At 47.2% G+C, this 24199-nt stretch overlaps 1 protein-coding gene across 2 annotated transcripts in view; it reads right to left on the reverse strand.

Annotated features, from left to right (window-relative positions):
• SMAD9 (SMAD family member 9) overlaps positions 1-23307 on the reverse strand; it is a 43969-nt gene extending 20662 nt beyond the window's left edge. Inside the window, exons 1-3 of one of the 2 annotated variants that reach the window (XM_052812734.1) lie at positions 23206-23307; positions 8003-8629; positions 1145-1402 (exon numbers count right to left, since the gene is read on the reverse strand). In XM_052812734.1, the coding sequence (XP_052668694.1) occupies positions 1145-1402; positions 8003-8414 (670 nt within the window). In that variant the 5' untranslated portion in view covers positions 8415-8629; positions 23206-23307. Of the gene's footprint in view, positions 1-1144; positions 1403-8002; positions 8652-23205 lie in introns of those variants that run through there. The other variant, XM_052812735.1, reaches the window with a different exon arrangement.
• Positions 23308-24199: the final 892 nt, after the last annotated feature.

Here is a 24199-nt window from a genome sequence, read left to right on the forward strand (position 1 = left end):
AAGAAAAAGATGGGAGAAGACAAACAAGTCCTACTGCTTGCTGAAATCTTTCGATGTTGCTATGTATGTTTTAATCTGAAGTACAGATCTAGTGAAGAAATGAATGAAGGTCCATTCAATGAATGGAGAGGGAAGGAAAAACATCACACTGTGTTGAAAGTGTCCAGCTTAAAAGGAGGTTCAAATACTACAAATACCTTGTAAAAATAAACACCTTTCTTGCACTTAAAATCAAAATAGGCGTATCATTAAGGACATGTATTTCAATGCTTTGTAGTTGAGACATTAAAACATTAAGCTACAAGATTCTGACCTGAATTAATCTTTGTGAAAAAGCTGAGATCATTGAAACTATTTGAGAGTTACAACAAAGTGCAGAAGTGAATCTGAACCATGTTTCAACACTAAAGCTTGCTCTCAGCTGTGTTGCACGACACCTTCTTGGTATATTTAACAGCAAAAGCATAGTTAAATTCTCAGGTAATTAGAGCAGTACTAAGTAAGGAGTTCACAACGCAAACCATCTAAGTGACATAACCCTGCCGACCTCAGAACCATGGAGCTGATGAAACACGTTCCAAACTTGTAGGAATTTGCCTGGTGGCTTCACCAAGAATTGGGCCAGATTGTTAAACGCCTTTATTTCCTGAAGTTTATACAGTCAGCGGGATCACCATACATTAAAAAATATTTCTGCGTACCAATTTCCCCATTTTATCCTGTCTCTCTTGATGGAGTTTCTAAAGGTCCCTACCCTGACCATCTCTATTAGAGGTGCCTAACTTAGGTGTTGCAAATGCTCTTTTCTGTGGATTGCATCAGAAGCTTGGATGGGCAGCTTTAGGCAGAATGTGGCCCTGCACACCTGCTCTTCTCCTCAACCCTCCCCTTACAGTAATCACAAAATCTCATCCAGGCACTTCTAGGAGTGGGATGGCTACAAGTCTTTTTCCTTGAGCATCCGTCAGAAGGACTGGGAGACAATACTAAGAAACAGTCATAAGAAATCACGTTCCAAATACGCCCTGTCCAACAGTTCAACCTGTAGCTGCAGCCTGCGGGGAGCACGCAGAATTGGCACCTGACCCCAGGCCCTGGCAAGAACCTGGACCGCCTGTCAGGATGTCTGAAAGCTCATTCTTACCCATGAGCTGATAGGGACTTCCTGGTCCAGAAGAGCTTCCTGGTGAGTTGGGGTAGCTGATGCTGTTAGGCGACTGGGAGAACATGTGGCTGGGTGATGATGGAAAAGGGGTGCATGGAGGATGCTGGAAAGAATCAGGATAGGTGGCATTGTGCGGCATCAGCGGCTCGCTGTGCAGAGAAGTGTTGCGAAACTTGGCGAGGAGGCTGAGGTGAGGGTTAAACTCGCTGTGTCTTGGAACGAGTACAGGAGGTAGAACTGAAAATAAAAACAAGAACAGAAAAAATCTGGTTAAAACTGCACTCTTGAAAGTATATCTCTTTGTAAGTTAAAAAAAGGCATATTCCATGCTGCCCAAATATTGTTGTCTATATACAAGTCATTTAAGGGCAACAAACCTGTCCAAAAGCTGATTCTTGGACCTTTTTTCTTCCAGATTTGCAGCAATTCCATATGCAAAATATGGACTTATTCCTGACTGGAGCAAGGTACCATAAAATTCACAGGTACAGCATGCGCACACAGCTCTCTTACAGAAATGCAAGTGGCACATTTCTCCCTCTCAAAATTACCTATTCCTTCCTTCCTGAAAGACTGAACATGTCAGGAGTTTGCTAAATATTATCACCAGGGTTTGCCAAAACCACAGCCAAGTTTGATAACAATTAATAGTGTTCTGCAATACACTGCATATTTTACTACCAGTGTTTTACAGATGGGCAAAAGGAAGCACAGACCTGAAGCTAGATACCAGATTTAAAAGGTTTTCAGATACTTGACAAGGCTGCCAGCCAGACAGTGGGATTTTTAAAAGGAAATGTAAATGGCAATTCAAATATTGCAGCAGTATTAATTTAGCTCTTGCAATATAGTTAGAAAAGATCTAGCATGAGGAGGCAAATGTCAATGGTCAGTAGTTAAGACATGAAAAAGACAGGTCAGAAAACTGAAATCCAAATTCATCCATGTAAAAATTGGCCTAAAGAAGATATAACCTCTCTGCACAAACTCTCTTCACTTACATCTTATACTGTCAGTGCTGTTAACAGCATTGCTGCACCAAGAAACCTAAAGTTGACTCAAATTATTTTGAATTCTGACATATCAGGAGCGAGAGCAGAACTAGAGTCAAAACTTCAGAAAACACGACTAGTGAGCTACCTATGAAGATGCAGCCCCTAGGCTGGAATACAAATGGGCTTGCTAAGTAGTTCTGCATACGGGAGTTCAACTTGAGGCTTTAACTGGGTCCCCCATAGTCCTCAGGGGGAGAACAGCACCTACAATGGGCGATTCACATACCCCAAGATTTCTCTATTAGTTACTAGCTCACATAGTGCCTAATTCTCTTAAGGCCTTAAACATAGGTAGGGAGAATGAATCCCCAGTTGCTATCATGCAGATCTAAAAGCCACCAGAGAAGATAAGGAGGCAATTTGAGTTATTGTGACAAGGATGAATTGTCCCAACACTGGGAACAATTCAGCAGGCTTGTATTGATTGACCTAGTGTCCAGAGTTCCTCTGGCCTAAAACCCAGCAGCATGTAATCTTTCAGTCTATCCTTACTAGCTTATGGAAACAAATAGCACCGTGCGCTCTTGGTTATAAATGCTGACAAGAATATATGGTTTGAACGTGTTTTAACGTATTGTTTGGGCCCAAAAGCTCTGTCTAGGTAAGGCCAATTTTTTTTAGGTAGGTTAGCTAACACCTTTTAATTACAGCAAACTCTCGTTTATCCAGCGTACTGAAAGAATGGAGTAATTGCTATAAAGCAAATAATATATAGACAATGCAAAACATGTGCATGAGAAGAGGCTGTAGGAACATCCTCCTTGGAGTGCACTCTCAGTGCACATCGACTGCTCAGAGAGCTGGGGCAGTGTAAGCAGGAGGAGGAGGAGCAGTGCCTGGTACCAACGGCAGGTTTACACCTTCTTGCTTGATGTAGCGCTATGCCACAGCTGGGGCAGGGTTAAACCACACTCCTGCCCGTCCAGTGGCATATACCATTTGGGAATTTGCCAGTCACCCATGAACTGGAGAACTGAGCCCTAAAAACATACAAAAGATTGTACTGATGACAGGGCGTTCACCGCAGAAGTTATCTTCTTACCTGCCTGGAAACACATGCACTGGGATACCTGTTAAGAGCCTATACGGAGGCCCTTTTCTGGCCCAATGCATTTCTATTTAGCTTCTGGCCAGCACAAGGATGGTGCTCTGGAGACTAGTTTCTTTCCTTCTGCCTCTGATATGCTGCTACCTGTGGGATGAAGATTTTATTGCCACCCTCTTAAGTCCTTTGGTAGAGAAAGGTATTTCTGCTTCTTTACCACTTCTTTAGCTTTTTGGATTTCCTAGACTCTCCCGGTAGGACTCATACAAGCCACACAGGTATCCACATCGGAGATGCATTGCCCAGTCCCCCATGGATCTCTTCATAGCCAGTGGAGAGAAACAGACTCTCTTACTGGTCAGTTCATCTACTCTATACTGGGACAAGACCAGTACCGCCACTGCAGATGGGGTTTTGGTGAGCTGGATCCCTCCAGTCCCATGGTCCCGTGAGCAGCTCCAGGCTGTGAGCTGCTGCTGCTTCTGGAGTTTTCCTCTGCTGCTCCATGAAACTGGTATGATGCTTGCCAGGTCTGCTGCTGCTCAGCCAGCTCTGACCAGCAGCTTTAGAAAACGGGGAACTGGTGATCCCTTTGCACCCAGCAGAGGTGCTGAGCAAAGGACAGCTGTGCTACTGCAATGACGTGCAGCGTTGGGAGCTTGGCACCTCGCTGCGGGTACCACCGCTAAGGAAGCGGCTTTCTTCAGTCCTGTGAGAACTCAGTGGAACTCCTTCTCCAAATGAAAGCTGAGAATCTGGATGTGTGAAGAGCACTTGCCAGGGAAAGCCTTTGACTTGCCCTGAGTGAGTCAGCAAGAGGAATTTTCAAGCCTTGAACTCCTTCCCAGCTCTGACCAGGGTACTTTTAATTTCTGCTCTGCTGTACAGTTTTTGCCACCTCACTCAATCTTTCCACTGACTGCTCTGTGGCTGCCTAGAGGGCTAAAGCCTCTGTGGTGGTGAGAAATTCAGAGATTTTCTTGTTTGGGGCTAAAAATTCCCCAGAGGGCCTTGTTCTCCTTGTTCTTTTAGTAACAGATGTCACTCTCCAGGGCTCAACCACTCTGAGGGAAGTGTGACGAGAGGCACAAAACTGAGTGACGGAGCACACTGGGACCTGTCTGTCCTCATAATTTACCTGTGTTGTTTCCACTCAATGGGATCGTTTTCTTCTACCTGCTACTCCCCACTGAGAGCCAGGGGCGGATCCTTCCTTCTATGCATGCCCAAGCGTTGATGTTCTTTGTTCAACTGAAGACACATACGGTCATGTCCCAAGTCCTGCCACTACCTTTCCTGCACTAGGCTTCCTCCTGTTCCCTTTAGCTGCAACAGTTCTTGCAGAAACGTGGCTGTGTCCAGAGCCTGTGACTTCAGGTGCTAGCAAGCAAACTATCTGCCTCACAGTTTAATTCCAGGTACAACATCCACACTGCGATTTCTCACACATCAGCCCATCTTTGCAGATTTTACTACCTTTGGAGACCTACCCTGCAGTGAGATCCATCTGTTCCCTATGCCCATGCCCATTCACAAACACCAAACACATGGCCAACACTGAGATCATCAGGTGGTCTTCCAACTGGGAGGCTACCACATCTTAGTCCTACTCGGGCTTGATGAGAGCAGTTAGTCTAAATCAAAAGTTCATTTAGGCTCCTGCTGTCTACAGCAATGGTGCACACTAGAATTTGCAGTATCTACACATGAATGATCTCACATAAAAATAACAGGGTACATGTTTAGGCAGCTTCTCTATTTTTCTGAAACTGCAGCTTCTCCTGACAACAAACCATTCAAGACTTCTGACCAGCTCTTTTAGGCAAAGCAATGAAGGGAGAAGCAGAGCCTAACCACCATACCTATCTCCTTTAGGCTAGGTGGCCTAGCCCCTCTCTGCAGTGGGTGTTGCACAAATAGAGGAAATACTTGCTGCTTTTTTCTAAATGACGCCTGCTGCTCAGCAGACCTGAGAAGAAATCCGCTGGGGACACTGGTAGCAGCAATAAAAGCTATGCATAATCTGTGCAGTATTGGCCAGCACAGACTAGGATGTGGCTGGGCAGCCTGAGGACACAGCAGAGGCAATGAAACCCCTGAATCTCAGACCAGAGCTTAAAGCTGCTCTCTAGTAATAGAGGCCTAGGGATCTGCCAGGCCATTAAAGAAAGGGTGAGGCTCTCCCATCTTTGACACAACTCATTCATTCTGAATAAAAGTTAATGGATCTGGTCACAGAGTGGTTGACTCAGCAAGACAGACTGCAGCAATGGAAAGTAAGCCCCAAAAGGATGGACATTTGTATGAAAATAATACTGGCTTGTGGCTTATAAAAAAATGCACTGCTGACTAATTGCGTGGGTGGATTCTTTAGCTCCAGAGGATGAGACTCAGAGAATCTCACATAAGCCTAAAATCACCAACAGCCAAGATGCACAAGATTTCCCGTAGTTAACAGGACTGTTGTTTAAACAGACCGGCACCTAGACCAATTGCTCCCAGCCTTTTCTGTGGTGATCCCTCTGCTACCACTTTCTCTTGAAGCTCATTTCTTCTCTTGCCTCATCACCACCACCTCCTTGCAGCACTGCTTTCTAATTGCCTCTGGCCTGGAGCTGCACTACTGCCACTTGCAGTGGTGTAAGTTCTCTCTCCTGCCGCTGCCCCAGCACACCCGAGTAGGTTGTACTCCTCGCTGCACCTCATCTTTAGCAGAGAGGTGACTCACTTGTGAGCTTCAGCTTCTAAGCTGTCCCTGTAAGAAGAGCGGTAGGGATGAATACAACAGCCCAAGAACAATTCCCAGAACAATTCTGTGAAGAACTGGCATGGCACAGCTTGCATCCTCGCAGCTGTGCTCCCTTTCACCTACAAAGCAAGGTGGTCACATCCAAAGTGCCCAAAGTCCCTTCTGTGGGCTAACTCCTGCACCCAGAGAACTGCTACTCCATGTGAGTCTGCACGGGTCAAAGCTGTGCCTGGGAGCACGCTACCAATTCAGCAATACTCAGACCTGCACCGTGGCTCCGTCTCATTTACTAGTAGAGATGTAGCCAATCTGCTGCACAGACAAATGATAGAGACATGTTCACAGCTGAAACCTTCTGAGTTTCAGGGTCAGAACAACAAGGTTTGGCAGCCATTTAGCAGCTGCTGGACTATCCCAGTACTAGCATTTGTTAGCTGACACTGAACAGAGCAGAAGACCGGGGCTGAAAACAGCACTGTGCAGTGCTATCAGCTGCTGCGCTGAGGACACTCCATTAACTGCACTGGAGGTATGCCAGAAGAAACGAGAAGACACTAAAGACCGCAGCCTTCAAAGAGAAAGATACACAAAATTGGGTATTTTATGAGCATCTTTTCTTAGATTCTTGAAGAGTTTATTTTAGGAAGGCAGGAGATCAGCTCTTTCCACTGAAAACTGTTGACAACAAGCACTACTCACGGCAGCTGTAAAATTTTAGTTGTGACAATGTTTACAGCAGTGCAGACACAACTTCAAAATGACAGCTCCGCTGCAGTGGAAGGACTGTCAGAAAAGGGAGCAGCCCCTGTTGTTTAACAAATGTTAACAAATGTCCTTCCCTTATTTTATCTGCGTGAAAAGAAACATCCCACAGTTCACTTATCTGATCCTAATGTCACCTCAGAGTAAAGTTCATGCCAGACAAAGAGTAATCACAGAATAATAAGTATACACTTACCAACTGTATCCATTAGTAAATTAAATTACTGTGATTTTTGGCAGCAAGCGAGAGCTAGGTTAGACATTAGAAATCATTTTGAACTGTAAGGATAGCAAAGCAATAGATTCACTTGCCTGGGGAGGTTGTGGAGCCTCTATCACATGGGATTTTTAGAGCTCATTAGAAAAAGATCTGTCAGGAACACACCTGGTAATTTGTTCTGGTTTGGGAGTCGGGGCAGCGGAGAGCAGGACAAGTCTTCAAGATCTCTGCCAGCCCTGCTTTCTAAGATGCCTATAGAAGTCAACACTGAACACTACAATTTTTTAACAGCTGTTTCATTGACACAAAGCCCAATTAAATGACCCTTCAGTGGGGTCATAAGTTTTCAGTGCTGACCAAGCCCAGTCTAAAGAGGATCACCAGTGGAAAAATTCAAAGTTTTATGGGAACTTGGGGGACTTATTTCACATAAACTACCCATTTAGGTAAGTCCCACTGAAGGCAGGCCACCAGGCATTTTAGGAAGAATCAACTGACCTGGTTTCATATCCACCACAAAATAAGCCATCTTACGGCAACTCTAAAGACAGAGCTAGTGATAGGTTTTTCCTGTGGATTAATGAGTCGATTGTCGGTTTTCAGACAACGAGGCATAAATCTAGCCAGGGCGGTAAGTCTAGGATGGTGCCTGGACTTCATTCAGATGGACACCAGTTTGCAGGGGGAGGGTTCGGGGGGCAGCCAGCACCCCCGCCCATGGAAAGGAAGCTCGCGTTCAGAACCCTGGACAAGATCCGGGCACCCTCGGGGGTCCGAGGGGACGCAGACCCCACGGGACAAGGCGCTCCCTACTCCCTCCTCACTCCTGGCTGCCGGAGCTGTGATGCCACCATGCAGGGAAAGACTCAGGGTCCTTCCATCCAATGAAGCCTGCCTTTTCAGATTTCAGAGATTTCAGATCGCAACTTGGTGGGATGCACCAAGACTAGACCTGCCAGTGCAAGAGCTAACAGAGATGTGAATGATTTGCAGATGATATAATTACCTGGGGTTTCCACCCGCCGGTAATGGTAGGGGTTAATGCACACTTCTTTCTGTTTTGAGCCAAATGGGAACTCACAACATTCCAGTGGTTTCAACTCATGGTGAGATTGTAAATCAGGCCAGCGCCACACTCTGCAGTATATGACGTGGGGAAGCCCCTTGCGATGAGACACCTGCAGCCGCCCATCCAGGGAACGTGGGATCGTGACACATTTACTGGGCTGACCTGGGCAGCTCAGAGCCCTTTCCAGTTCTTCCATGGCACCTTTCTTCTTCTTTAACTTCTTCACCAAGGAATCAACAGCTTTTTCTGCCCACTTTTCCTCTTCATCTCCTTGTTTCCAGCCCAGCAGCCTTTTCACTGCGGGGCTGGTGAAGGAGAACAAGGAACTGATAGGGGTGCTGGAGTGCATAAGAAGCAGAGATTACACACGAGCGTCAACGGAAGCACGAACTGCTCTCCTGCCTTGCAAGGCTTGCACAGAGTTTCTACAGTATTGAGATGGACGCTTCCTTCAAGGAAAGGTTCTTCCACACATACGTTTTTGTAGTCTTAGGCACTGGTTACAAGTAGTCCAACAGGGTGGGTGTCAGAATTTTCCAAGCATCAAGAAACTGCTGATGAAGCCTGGAATAACAACACAATACATAGTTAGGCTTCACACACTCCTTTCATTGTTCCTTCAATAAAATCTTTCAAAAGAGAAATTATTCAAAATGTGTATTTCATTTTCAATGGTTTTCTGTTTGTTTTTTGCTGTTTATTTTGGGTCCAAGCCTCTCCTCCACACTACGTCCCGCACTCATTTTAGAGTTGGACCTCGGAAAGCATTTAAGTGTCCAGTCACTTCAATTTGTGTTTAGAGTTTAACGCACTAGGCAAATTGTTGCAGGGTTGGGGTTATACTTACTACAGAAGAAAATGTACCTTTTTTTTAATGCTGGTAGCTGTAGGTTCAGCTCAAGCATCTTTTACGAAATTAAATCTATAATATCAAATTTTATGGAGGTAATGCGTAGAATATTTTTCTGATTTCAACTCCCTCTCTGCCCCTCCTATCTCACTCTACTGTCAAGAGTTGTGCAATATTAACTGCAAAATTAATTTAAAATTCAACTACTTCCAGATTTCATTTAGTGCCTTTGAAAGATGTATCACTATTCTCTAAGCTTATTTACATTTTCTCACGTGCAAGAGAAAAACCTTGTTTGCCTCGCCAGCCTGGTTCACTGTCTCCAACAATTCACAGTTTTCTGGATGAAAATCACAGACTTTTGGACATGGTTTGTGCTGGATGGATCCTGAGTTATTTCTGCTAGGATTTGCTACATCTGACAAAGTCCAACAGAAAGAATTTAGTTCTTGAGGGTTTTTCTTTTTTTTTTTTTTTTTTTAATGTAGCTGGAGCCAGTCTAATTTTAGCTGAAAATGACATATTTCCACCGACTGGAACTCTGAGGAAGAACGTCCTTGTATGTCAAGCTCTTTACTGCTTTAAATATACTTCATGGACCCCCTGTGCATACCAAGTCCAAAGGTCTGAACTATACAGAGGGCACTTAGAGCAGGAGGTGGGGGCAGCTTCTAAACGGATGCCTCCAGAGAAGCAGCTCCATGACTGCCCTACTCCACCCTTGTGGGAGGACTTGGGTCCTTCTTGCTCCCCATCAGAGGACATCACAGTCCTCAGCACTGCTTATATGCAGCCACTGAGGAGACAGAGAGATATCGCCCTGTGTTGGGGCAATCAAACCATGTTATTCTGCAGTTTCCTTAAATGCACAACAGCTCTTGTAAGAGTTCAAAGGGCACCTGGGGACACCGAATGCAGGCACAGGTACAACATATTGAGGCAGCAGTCCAATCCCAAAGACTGGTTCCTTGGCATAGTCTGATCCTCTCAACACCACACAGCTCCGGAGCATGCTGCAGGGTAAGCACGCATGGCCCAGGGCATCAGAGCCTCTTGGACAACATGCAATGATTGCTGAGGACCAGTGACCGCCTAGAGCTGTTTTCCTCCTAGCCCTTCTGTTTTGTTCTCATGCCCATTCCTCTGCCCCACTGCGTTATCCTTTACGACGCCCAGCACCCTGAGAAATGCAGATACACGTAAACATAAGGAGCTTTTTCCCTTCTTCCACAAGAGCGGCAATGATGAGGGCAGGCGCTCAAATTCCCCAAAGCCTTCCACAGAGCTAGGGAGATGGAAGCACCTGGCCCCACAGAAGAGAAAGCACAAAAGTGACTCTTTGGCATGTCACAAGCCCCAGCAGCAGCTGCTATTCCCCCAAGAGATTCATATTCCAAGCACCAGTGAACGTGAGGCTGCATGAAAATATGAACAGAGGGACTACAAAACTGGGAGGAAGAGCAGGCACACTTTGCTTCAGGCAACCACCACAGCACTGAGCTCTGGCTTATGCAATTTCTACATTATCAAACTATGTGTATGTCCAGTTGTCCTCAACAGTCAAGAGAGGCTCTTGACAGAGCACAGCAGAAATCCCCTCACTCACACCATGCAGCAATCAACGATCAATTCCATGGAACTGCCCGAACTTGTCCCACTACACAAAGAGAAACTTCAGATTCCAGATTTTTTCCCCGCTCTATATTAGTAAAAATCCAATGACCTGGAGCATTTAGCTGGATAGTTACTAATGCCTCTTAGTCAAAAACAAAGTCTATTCCAAACACTTAGTGGTATATTTGAGAATGAAATAAGTTCAGAATGATTTATCACAGGAAAAAACCCTCAAGCTGCTTGTAAAACATAATGCGGATAAAATTTAGGCAAGCAGCCTCCAGCCTTCGCAGGAGCAAGCTCAGCCTACAGAGCCCAGCGCCAGCCCCATCGAGGCATCCCGTGCAGTGGAAGTGTCTGTTCCTCGCTGCCCCGGTGAGAACCTGGGGAGGATCCACCACCGCGCTGCTGTCATTGCTCGGCGGCACCAAACCCCATCCTCGCAGAAGAAAATGAAACAGTGCCGGGACCTCTGTGGATCAGCTCTGAAAGCAGCAGCAGGAGGTGAGGAGAGCCTGGGATGAAAACCCACAGGACCAGTAGTGGTGTAAAAGTCTCTGCTCCCGGCTGAGAAGGAAAATGGCTCACACTTCTTATCTGGGGGGGTCTCTCGAGCGTTAGCGTGTGTAAACAACTGCTCCTGATAAGTTAATGCAACATTACAATGATCAGATATGAAAACATACATGTTCACGTAAAAGTATTGTCCTGAGATTTTCTTTTCCATTTTGACCAAGGTTTTAAATAAACACATTAATCTCTTTCAGTCAAATTAAATAACTCAACAGTGACATCAGTATGAGTCTGAGCACTATTGTTGCTAGTGGGAGAGTCGCCAAGACTATGTATATAAAAGCAAAAGCCGTGCTTTGCAGACCATGTGATGTAGACTGAGATAAAAGTACATTGCACAATTTCCTACCGTGCTCCCCCCAGTTTCTTCTAAAATCTTTTTTTCCCCCAAATCAACTGACATACAAAATACAAATGGTATTAAATAAACTAAACAGCTTTCAAATAATACTATTATCAGAACATCCTAGTTTAATGTTATTAAATTACATAATACTGCATACTATTCAGCAGACTAAGCCCTGTGTTGCTAGGTTTAGACACTCCATTATGAAATACCTAGGCAGCCACTCTGTTCCAGGGCTGTAATGATAGAGATGTCAATTCACAATTTAATTTTAACAATCTTTAAGGAGAGCAGTTGCTTAAGCCGTATGCCTTTTGTAACAGGCAACCTGCTTACCCAACAGGAAACTTCCAACATTGAAATGTTTCAAAACCATGTTTGATGTATTTTCTGTGCTGATAATCCATCGTGTTTCTCAATGCTCATTGCTTTAGAGTGGCAGCGGGGAGGGAAGTGTTACAGTTTTGATCCATATCCCAACTGCACGTACCAAGCCCTGGGCCATACCATGATGGAAGTTCTGGTCTGGTCACCTCTATCTGCCTCAGCGACAGTATGATGTGCTATCATGAGTATGAGTCAGGTATCATTCAAGGCACATCCCTAACATGATTCCCTCCTCTGGGACCACAAGGAAGGCTTTATCTATCTGTAAGGTAAGTGACTGGTCAACACCAAACATGGTCAATCTTCCACGCTGTAAATCTTTATTCCATCACCGAGTTTAGCCTAAGGTCTGAAGCTTGCTTTAGAGAAGAGGCAGAAGACTTGTAGCACGTGAGCATGGACCCACCCTTTTGCTTCTGTGGTCTGCAGGAGAAGGTGGGACTGGAAGGTGGGACTAGAAATCCTTCAGCCCAGTTCACTGGCTCCATGCTCCCTAAATATAGGGTGCCTACCTTAGCTATGGCTACACTAAGGAACATTTCTGGGCACGGGAACTTGATTATCAATAGCATAAATTATTACTACAGTATCTGGAATGGCTTTGGTCTGTGCCAGTAGCACTCTCTCAGATAACTCTTGTGTGTAGTACAAGAGTTAGCAGAGACCACGGGTCACTCCTAATAAGAAGTCTGCATAGAGCCACCTTGTTTTGGAGGGTGAGACAGCAGTTGCATGGAAGTAAGACTCTCCATCCCAGTTGGCCTCAAGGCCAAGAACAGTACTAGGCATGTTTAATTTATTAGTACGGAAACAGCCTTTCAGTAGAATTTACTTGGCCACATAAACATGTCCAAATTGTTGACACTCGTATCTCACCTACTCACCCTCAAGTCCCTAAATACCTACTTGAGAAAAACATGCGTGTACGTGGCATGGACCATTCCACCTAAAAGGAAATATCTAGAAAAAAAAAAGCAAAATCAGGCACTGCATACAGCTAATGTTGGATAAGATGAGTCTCACCTCAAGTCTGAATTGACTGCTAGGCTAAGACCCAGCAACATGGACACAAAGGGACGAGGACACTTTCTCGTACTCCTAAACCTGTTCTTCACCCTCCAGTGTAGAATTAGCCTGTAGGTCCTTAGGTCAATACGAAAAACGTGTTCCTCCAGGAACTTCACTGCAGTAACTTCCACTGTGCTACTAAAGAGCCTGACACACCAAGAGCGGAGAAAAGGAGATGAAACACCATCATTGTAAGCTTAACTGTTTCCTAACTGGAGCCAGGTCCTGCTTAAGTCAGTAAGAGGGGGTTCCATAGCTCCTGGAAATTAAACGTGCCATCCTCTGTGTCTCACATGGCAGCATGCTGACACCTCCACTATGGAAAGATTTTGGGGAAATTTAGATTGCATTTAATGTAAAAAGGATCCACTGGGTCAGGGAAGACTTGCATCACCCCTCAGCAGAATGTCTGTGCAGGCTAACACGCTGATGAAGTTCCCTCTAATTCAATTCCCATGGGCGCAGCTCAGGAATTGTACCAATCCTCGTTACACTTCACTCTAAGCTTTATGCAGAAGTCAAAAAGGAAAACCTCATGGATGCTAATGAAAAGAGGCTTAAAACACAGCTGTATAAAAGCACAGCGTCCAGCCTCCCTCAAAAGCGTACCTGTGCACGTGTGTGTAAGCAGATGTGTGTATGCATTCGGTCTCGGAATAATGCTCCAAGACGCTGCCTCCACTCAGAGCGCCTGCCTGGGCTAACTGAGCCGGGAGAGGGATGGCTATCGGTCTCAAAAACGGCTGACATCATCAGTCTCGGTGTCACTGCAACAGCTAAGTAAGGCCACAGAGGGAGAGTTCTCAGAGGGTCGTCTAGACATCAGCCGTGCGGTTCCTGGAGATGCATGCGGCTGGAAAATGGAGTAGCGAGACAATTATAGCTGGAAGTCTGCCGCTCGGTGGCTAAGTCACAACAGAATTGGAAGGGAGAAAATTACTTCAGTCAAACAACATAAAGAGGAATGCTGTGAACACGCACTTGGTTAGTTATTTTTACCTAGCACTGATTCAGTTACTTCTACCTACTATGGAAGAGAGAAGCATGCAAGTTTTCTCCGTGTAATTGAGTCCTGATTTAGTTTCAAACATGCCCAGCTGGCAGCAGCCAGCGCTCACCCGGGCTAGCCAAGAACTTCCCAGGTCACATCATCACTGCCACTCGCTGTGGGGATCTTCCACACCTTAGCAGGGGAAAGGGTTTTAAAATAAACAAACAAACAAAAGTGTGTTTACAAATACTTGGACCAAGTATGTTATTATATATTGGGACCTCGCCAACCTTGCCCTGGGCCTGCTCCCACACCCCGAGCCTGAAGCACCAATCCTGGCACCAGGGTTTTTTGCAGGCACAGCCGATGGGAGCTGGGCACGAGAGGTTTCACAAGTGCATTTGCTAGGGAAGAGCAACGTGGAAGTGTACGCCTGAGCTGCACAGCTACCGCTGCTGCCGCTCCAGTCACCAGCTCATGGCTCGGGAACGGTGGCCACATGTTAATCCTGATGCACGTAAATCACTTGAAAAGACTCATGTTCCACTCGTGGCGCCCATGGCTTCATTTGGGATCCCCTGGGGCTTCTTGTCGTGCTGGGGACTCGCCAGACAAGGGTGCTGTTATGAACCTATCTGAAACCACAGTCTTTTGCACCCAACAAAATACCGTGAACGAATTATTCATTACAATGTTACCAAGTTCTTCCACAACCACAGAACCTGACACCCAGGATTTTAATTAAATGGCATGTAAAGAAGGTTGTTCTTTTTTTTTAATTAACTAAATTTCTTCCTGGTTTGACCCTGGACTGCTCCAATTGAAAACAGCTGCAATGATAGGAGGTAAAGTACTTGGGACTCAAATTTATCCTCCATGTTTCACACATCCCTGGCAACACCTCATTGTTTATTCCTATAAGCTTAAATGAATAATGCAAACTTCTGAAACTCATTTTCTTGGGCTCTTTTCAAGTTTGTTCTGAAAGCCCTCCTACACTGAACTTTAGGTGAAGCCATCAATATCAAAGAGCAAATCTCACAGCGCTTCATGCCTCTCCGGCCACTCACCCACACTGTGGAGTCTTCAGTGAACTCATTGCCCCCAGGATAAAATAAGGACAAAATTTGATGTCAGTGCCTAAAAATCTAGGACAGCCAAATAATTCCTCTGAGCTTGTGGAATCACTCAAATATTACCTCATCTACTCAGCATTGTTCAGCTTCTCTTGACAGGAATAACACATTCTCATTTGATATAAAGAAGGAAAGATTCAAGTATATAAGCTGCACACCTTAACACAGCTACATAAATTTCCACAGGCCAAACACTTGTGGATGTGTTTAAGAGGTATAAATTCCACCACAAAAGAAAATTAAGTGCCCAGCTCATTTTTGGTATGCCCATGATGCCTGACTGGGAAAGGATATACCGACTCCTGCGGTGGAACCGCTCTGGGTGAGCACATCGACAGATGCTTCAACAAAGCTTCGTTAGTGTGACTTAAGATGGGAAGAACAGAGGGGCACAGACATGGTAACAATACGCCGATGTGCAAAAGGCTGTTGCAAGCAAGACAGAGGCAATCTGCCTTTCATGTCCACTTGAAGAAACAGGGAGAACATATGAATAGGATAGCTACGTGTTGGGATAGTTACCGCTGCCGGAGGTATGAGTACAGGTTACGCAGTTTTCTTCAAGAATAACTGCGCTGGCCTTAGAGAGGAAGAAGAGACTGGAAAATCCCTTGAGATGAGCCCTTCCAACCCTATGTCCTCCACTATGACCAAGCAAAAGAGCCTCCCTCTTCAGGGGCAGCACCAGGCTAACGTGGCTACGCTGGCTTTGGCCCCTGGGCTACTTGCATCCTGGTGCTCAGGGTAAACCCCAACCAGAGGGCTGGACGTTCTCACTGATTTTTGCCTTTGAAAAATCTCCCACAATGTTTGAAGGCACCCCACAAAATCACCACAACCAAAGCCTGTGCAAAAATATGAAAACGGACCAATTTATCACTGTGATCTCTCTTTGACTGCACTTCCTTCCTTGGTATTAATTTTTAAAGGAAACCAGCGACTGCGATGTTTATATGGAGTGAACCACACTGCGTTCCCTGGCTGGGCCACACCAAAGTTTCTGAGATGCAATCCCACAGGGACACATCCTCTTCTCTGCCCTACGCCCGGCTCCCCGCAGGCAGGAGGAAGACCCGTTCACCCAGTCCCTGCCTTATCCCTTCCTGCGGCTGCCTTGCTCAGGCTCAGACCGGCAGCTCTGAGGAAGAGCCCCTCTCTCAGCTGCCTTCCTCCCGCAGAGCCAGAGGCGGAGGAGCACACATGCCATGGGGGAGCTCCGGGGATGTATTTGTGGGAGAAGGCAGGAGGCAGTGGGGTAGGATGGGGAGGTGCATCAACCTGCCCTGGGGGGCCAAAATGCCTTCTCATGGCTCTGGTTATCCCCATTTTATAGACAGTCGGTCCTGCATTCCTCACATACCCACCATTCCCAGAGAAACTGTAGCAAAGCCCATCGGTGTTTCTAAAAATGGAATGGTTGGAAATACGCAAAAAATAGAATTCCTGCTTTTAAAATAAACGCTGACTCGTCTCTAATACAAAGCATGCAGCCAAGTGCCTCCAGAACAAACACTTCACAAAGGAAGAAGGGGACTAGAAAAGAATTTCAGCTTCATTGCGGGCCTAAAGTTTATATCCACACTAATCAGATCCTGTAATCCTCGTTATCAATCACTAGCATTCTTGGAGCTATTCCAATGCACCAATTCTAGGAAAAGGATTTGCTTGGAGTTAGATGTTAAGAATGTTGTGAATAAGGATACATCCAAAGAACAATTACTTCACCAAGGATGTGGTACTCAAGTCTTGGACCCTATCTTGAAAGTTTAGTGTCTTAAGCTGTTAGAAAGGAATGCACTTTTGGAGCTCTGGCTGTACATTTACAGTGCACACAGGGCAAAAGGATAAAGCAAATGTTCTTCTCATGTTGTATGGTAGCACACCCCATCTACCTAACAGGAGACTTGAGGGCCAGCTGGGTGAGGTTCAGCGTGGTGCCAAATACCTTCATTTCCTGGGGAAATACAGAGAACTGACGGGCTGGCTCCCGCTGGCAGATCTGCGAGGTCTGATCCCGGCAATGGAAACTCTGGCGCCTAGTTCTCCCCATGCAAGGTCTGCATCTCATGCTTTTGAGACCTGCTGCCTAGCTGTGCCAGGTACCTAATGCCACAAAGTCAGAGATGACCTGTGACACCGGGAGTTAGCCGGGGAGTCCGTTGCCTCTCAGCACCCCATGTTGACAGGGCACCCGCTGCCACGCTCCTGGCTGCAGCCCGGCACAGAGGCTCCCTGCCTAACACCCAAGGTCCCAGAGAGAGAGACAGACGCCCGGGAAGTCTGCCTGAAGGGTTACTTACTCAGTTACGGTGTTAAGGCAGCAGTCATCTTTTGCAGAAACATAGCATCACGCAGCTTTGCAAGTGAAATATGGATCAATAGATCATAAAGATCTTCAGTAAAATACTCAAAAGGAAGAACGTCCAGAAGAGCTTCCCCTCTGACTGACAGCAGGCCTGGAGAGAGGGCAGCAGTACTGCCGGCCACCTCTCCTTGCCCCCAGGTGAGAAAGCCTGGCCAAGTGCATACAGGGGGATGATACACTTCACACACAAAAGGCTTTCCATATACATCATGTTAGCAGTTTTCCATGGAATCACATTAGCATTTCATTGTGTTCAAACCATATCACATTCAAATCTGTTTTTCCTAAAAGGCTTTGATTGTGCATCACTGTGGGAAACTGCTAATGCAAGAAGATTGACGTATAGGTTCTCCTGCATGAACACCCGCAGTGATCTGTGCTAATTGAGCCCTCAGTGGCTTGTGAAACCCTGCAGGGGGGAGGAAGGGTGGAGCATCCACAGGCCCTACATCTTGGAGAACTGCAAAAAATAAGAGCGTAGAGGACAGGTAAGCACTAATATTAGTGTGTTTTATCCACGTAAAGATCTGATTCAGTGGCAGGGATTGCCTTGGACAAGGGGCCAATGCTCCCAAGCAACAGCACTGAGGCATTCTCCATGAAAAGTATCTGTACATGCTTGGACTCTCTATAGAAGTTATTTCACAACAACAGGACTAAGAACAAAAGGAGCAAGAACTTGTCTATCTAGTTCCCTCCTGTGGGGGGAAAGGAGGAGATGGCTGGCCATTCCCAGTGGCTTCTGCTGAAGATGTGGGTGCTCCGCTTCCCTGTAAACCAGAACACTTGCTTATGAGATTAAACAGGATTCATATGCCTACATTTGTGCCTGGGAGTATAAAACGAAGGCTGGATTCTCTTTAGCATTTAAGATAACACGCCATGCTAACAACCAGCTTTAGAAAACACTGAGCAAAAGGCAGAAATAGGGCCCTGAGTCTCTAAAAGAAACATATCTCTCTTCTGCAAACCCACCTCAGGAGTCCGAGTAATACCCCATCTCTTCAGGGCTGTTTCTCCCCATCCTCTCCCCTCCTAGCAGTCGGCTCTGCCTCACGCAGCCCCTCCAGCCCAAGACTCCCAAGCAGGTTACCACCAAGAAGCCTTGGTCCCAGCATCAGTCCTGTAGGACGTGCAGCAGGGCAGGCATGGGAGCCGCAGGCTTCTGCCTCCCACAGGAATTAATTCTGGTTTCTCTACTCTAGGTGTCCCTGTGGAGGCCTCATGCCCTGCGTGAAGTAATTCAAGATCTGTTGATGAGGGAGAGATAAATTAGCTACCTCATATGTGCTGCAGGGTAAGAAACTGCACGTTGGCAGCTGGGCCAGAGTAATTTGACAGAGACAAGTAGGTTTGGATAGGCCAGGCCAGCAAGTAACCCTAAGGGAGTCTCAAAAAGCCACGTGAACTGCTTGTGCCTCCGGTCAGTTCTGCGCCTACTGGGCAGCGTGTGGGATCGCATCCTGCCACAGACCGCTGGGTAAATGGTTTTCCCTCAGGTGCCCTGATTTTTGCATCTGTCATACAGGTACCCTGATGGGGATGGCTTTGTAAAACTCTACGAGGAACGCTACACAGGAATGCTTCAAAAAAAAAAAAAAAAAAGGTTTTTTTTTTGTTAAGGAAAGGCACAGCAAGAAAATACACAAAAAAAAAGATTAAGTATTGTTGAAATGTATTGACCTCAGCAGCAGGGCTATTAGCGTTATAAAGGATTCTTCGTTACACTGAGCTTTGCTATTAGCAGACACCACTTTCTGGAACGGGTACCACCACCGCCAGCTCCCTGCCTGCTGTCCTTCACAGCACGGCTGCAGGACCGAGTACACCGCCAGACCAAACAAACACAGAGTAACCGTTATCAAGAAATGGCCAATCTGGCTCCTGTTGTAGCCAGGTAATGAGGGTGAAAGGAAGCCTGAAGCAGAACAAACTGTTAATGACCCAAGGGTTTGCTAATTTTCTTTCCTCCTCATTTCTCTCTTTCAGTGGAGGAGCGAGTTTGAGGCCAATAGTTCTGGGGAACTCTGGAAGTGGGGAACATTTTCAAAGCCTAAACAAAGACCAGGCGCATAGAGAGACTCCAGAACAGGAGTCTGCATGGAGATGTTTCAGAAAGAAAAGCAAAAGACGCAGGATTTTGGCAGGGGTCATGCTGACTGGGAGCAGAATGTAGGTGGGAGAAAAGAGCTTGTTGGGAAACGCGAGGTTGCAGTATCAAGCTGGAAGGTTGCCACAGTGTGGACTAATGCTTTGGCAGCTGCAGATAAAAGAAAGGAGGAATGTAAGAAGTAACATGAAGAAAAAGTGTCAAGAGGTATCTGGGAGTACCAAGACCTGTGAGGAAACAGAAGAGGCAAAGATGATGCTAAGGTTGGCAGAGGGGAGGATGGTGATGCTACTGACAAGGAAGAAGAGTGGGAAGGAAACAAGTTCTGGAGAGAAGGATGAGGGAAAGATAAGGCATTTCTCCTCCCAGTCAGAAACACACCTCGATCTTAATGCTGTCTCAGAAAAACAGAGATCGATTATCAGATTTTCTTCTTCTGTTTTGTTTTGTGTTTTTATGTAGGGGTGACGACATAAATGGGGAAATTGACTCCAGTCCATGTCCACCTCCACCGTATCCTTGCTGTGCCCTTGTCCAGAGGAGCTGAACCTCAAAGCAAACTGCTCAACCTTAACATCTGTCTATGATGTTGCAATAGCTCTTGCAGAAACCTGCAAGCGGTCCTGCAGAATGATCTGCCTAAAAATCACAGGTATCTGCACAAAACTTGGGCAGATGATGTTTCACCTGCTTCGATTTAAACACATACATGTATTAGTCAGGATCTCCATCTGGGCTCTGATCCTGCAGTCTATTAGATCCACTCATCTGCAAAAGCACAGCAAGGTTTTCAGCTGCTATAATAAATACACAGGGTCGTAGACTCTTTAATTCACCTCTTCATCTGTAAAATTTCCACAGTATTAACCATTCAAACATTACAGACAAAATATAAGATGGGAAATAATTTGGGATATTTTTGAAAAATTAATTTCATTATACTGTATTCAAAGTCTAATGCTTCCTTACAACAAATGCTCTCAAAGACAGCAATAGGACAGCAATGATTCTCTCAAATTGTCATTGTTACTACTACCTTTTGCTGTTAATATACAATAACACTAATGATTCTTTATACCTGCCTGCAGCAGGAAACCAGCCAGTCTACCAGAACAACCTTTCCTATGTATGTTTTTGCTGTGCTGTTTTCAGTTAAAATATTTATGATGTTTTTTTTTCTTTCTTCCCCATCCCTGTAATTATTATTTGTAAGGGGTATATTGCACAGCAAATGGAATCTCTCTACACTTCCACTACATTTTTTTGCAGCAGACTAATTACCCAGAGCACACACATTTTCTCCCTTCTGGCTCCCCTTATTCTGTTAAGTTTCTTTGAAATGGGGTCCCTAGTACTGCTGATGCTGGAATGACTCTTAGCCAGTATCAGCATCGGTGATAAACCGTAGCTAGTGTTTTGGTTAGAGGTCACTTGTAATTAGTAGTCATTGTCCTTTGAATTTAACAATGGAAAAATAAAACTTTATAGAAACAGATTAGCCCGGCCATCAAAATTACAGTACTTTAGCATTCAGGAGAGAGGATTACATGACACACTATCTCGCAGGCTGATAACAGCAGATAGCTAAGGATTCAGATGCCAGACGCAGAAAGTCTGTAAAAGAATAAAAGGAGAGAAAGGAGGATTAACTGTCCAGATGTTAACGTGATACATGATACTGACACCTCTACACTCCTGTTTTAGTGAGTCAGGCCTCCTCTTGTACCCACTGAAGACAACTTGGGGCACTACTACCAGTTTCAGTGAGAGCAGCTTCCAAACCCGAGGTGCTACCCAGTTCCTCTACACACGTCCCCACCTTCTGCAGATATCTGGCACGTGTGTGCATGCCTCTTAGCCTTGGGCAAGTGTGTTAATAAAATATTAATACTCAACTTCTTCACAAAGTTGTGTAGTTGACAGCTTTGCACGTATTCGTTTCAGCTGCTGCACGTAAATGAAAGCTTCTATCTCCAACTCGTATCAATTTACAAATCCCGATTATCATAAGGATTCATGATAAAATACACTTGACCCTTATTCCAGTCATTTTTGCAGAATTACTGTTTATCAGCTTATGTGCGAGTTAACAAAGTGAAGAAGAAAATGTTTTTAACTCCATCACAAAGGACAGACAAGAATGGGAACTACTGCTAAACTCAGTAAATATAATACAAGATATCCTTCTTGATACAACTCACTTTAAATCTATTTTTGGGCACGTTTATTTTAGCTACTATGTCAAATTAAACTCAATATCAAAAAGAAAACAAAAAACACAACAAACAAACCACAAACATCCCCAGCCTCTGCTTTAAAATCTAACAGGAAGCAAACACAAACCAGCCAGACACTGGTACTTATCAAATCTGAAAGAAGGGAGTTGTCTGGCTGGATTAAAACGGATGAGGTTTGTTTGAGTGATGACATTTGTCCTACCATTGCTGAGGGGAAGAATTTTGCAGCTCTTTCTTCAGCTTATACTCCTGAAGATGAGAAGATTACTCCTACCACACAAACACATGCACATATAAAGATGCACATTTCCACGCATCGGAGATACAAAGTACTGAAACTTGCATTATCTGCAGTGTCCTTCCCAAATCGCCGCAAACTTGAACACATTCCTGAGCCTTGCACATCATTTCCCACTTCTGCCAAAGGAGAGCTCATTCACTGAGAAGTCGACCATTCTCGGCTGAAAATTTTTTTTTCACTAATTTATAAAACGCAAGTAATTAACAGTGCGCACATGCGTGTGCGTGCGCATCCATGTGTGTGTCATTTATTTTTATTCCCGCTAATGCCTGTTTTAAAGTAGACCTGGCTAGCATCAAATAAATTTACCCATAAAATCAAAGTAGGAAAACACAGTTACCGCACAGCATCTGAATTGTTACGAATGAGTCGAACTTTGAATTCCCTCCCCTTAGAGCTGCCCGGGCATGGAGATAAAATTACAACAATTCATAATTTGCCATATCGTTTTTGGAAACGTCGGCTACTTGCTAACATGTAACATTTTAACTTCGGAGCCAAAAAAAAAAAAAGAGTCCCGGTTTGTAGCTGGAATACAACCCCAAATCCCAGCAATTCTGCTCCGTTTTGCCTGGGAGCGTGTCCAGGAGCGGGATTTCTTGAACAGAAAATAACCTCTGAAAGGAAAAGTATTTCCAAACGTGTCATGTGGGTTTTTGGTTGGTTTGGTTTTTTGGGTTTGGTGGTTTGGTTTGGTTTTTTTTTTTTTTCCTCCTCCTTAAAGGAGAAGGAAAGAAATCCTAACAGCGGGAAGACTTGTCAGCGTTTAGCCATCCATAAAAAGCGTTTTCTTCCCCGCGCTCCTCCTTTTCGCTCCCAGTCCTGGCGTCGGTCTGTCTCATCTCGCCGCCGGAGCCCCGGCCCCAGCCCCCGCCCGCACACCGCCCCACCGCCGCGGGGCCGGGCACACCGGGCCGGACCGGACCGCACCGGGCACACCGGACCGCACCGGGCCGCCGCCGCTGCCCCGCTGGGCGCACCGGGGGGGGGGGGGGGAGGGAGGAATGCTGCGGCCCGCCGCCGCCGCCCCGGGACCCGGCACGGCTCGGGGAAGGATGCGGGGCAGCCCCGGCGGGAAAGTTTGGGGCGGCGGCGGGATCGCGTGCCGTCCCGTCCCCCGTCCCGCCCTTCCCGGGACGCGGCCGGGAGCCCCGGCTCTTACCTGCCACCGGGCGCGGGCTGGGGGTCTCGGCGCGCCGCGGGCGGGAGCGGGGCTGCAGCTGCGCGGCGGCGGCGGCGGGGCCAGGGCGCAGCGGCGGCAGCGGCGGCAGCAGCCCCGGCCGGCGTCAGTCAGGCGGGAGCCGCCAGGCTGTATTAGTGCGCCGGGCTGGACCGCGGCCAGCAGCGCCGCTGCCGCTGGCCCGCCCCTGCGCCCCCCCCGCCGCGCCGCCCCGCGCTCGCACACTCGCACACAGGGACGCGCTCGCAGCCGCGCACGGGGACGCGCTTGTACGCACACGCGAGCGCGCCCCCAGCACCCGCGCGCGCCGCGCACCCCGCCGCGCGCTGGCCCCCCCCTCCCCGTCCCCCGAGCTCGCCCCCACCACGGGCGTCGCCGTCGCCCCCCCTCGCAGCCTTCACCCCACGGCGCCGACGCGCGCCCGTCCCCACACAGCCCACCCTTCACACACACGCACACACGCGCGCGCTCCCTGTCCCGCACACGCACGCTCGCCCCCAGCCCAGCGCCCCGCGGGAGGGCAGCCACCTCGGGCGCCGCCATTTCTCTGCCCCCGCCGAGGGGACGCCCCGCTCCCTGCCCTGCCCTGCCCGCCGCGGCCCAAGGCGAGGCCGGCGGCGGAGGCCGGGCCTGGGGCCGTGCGGGGTCGGCGAGGCTTTTGTATGGGACGGCCGAGGCCCCCCCCCCCCTCCGCCCCGGGGCAGAGCCTCTGCCCGCTGCCGCCTCAGCAGCCAGCCCCTTCGCCTGTGGCCCCTCACGCAAGCCTCCGAGCACCCGCGGACGGCCCGAGGGGCCCAGCGGGGCGCAGGGCATCCTCACCTCCATCCCGCGCCGCGCTGGGTGATGCTGGCCGGGCTTTTGGGACGCGGGGGACAAACCCCGGCTGCGGGGAGAGAGTGGGAAGGTGCCGGGATCTGGGGGCCAGGCTGCGCCTTCCCACAGCGGGCTGTGTGGGGGCCCTCGGCTTCTCCACCCG

The sequence above is a fragment of the Harpia harpyja genome, chromosome 17 (assembly GCF_026419915.1).
Source record: "Harpia harpyja isolate bHarHar1 chromosome 17, bHarHar1 primary haplotype, whole genome shotgun sequence".
Taxonomy (NCBI): domain Eukaryota; kingdom Metazoa; phylum Chordata; class Aves; order Accipitriformes; family Accipitridae; genus Harpia; species Harpia harpyja.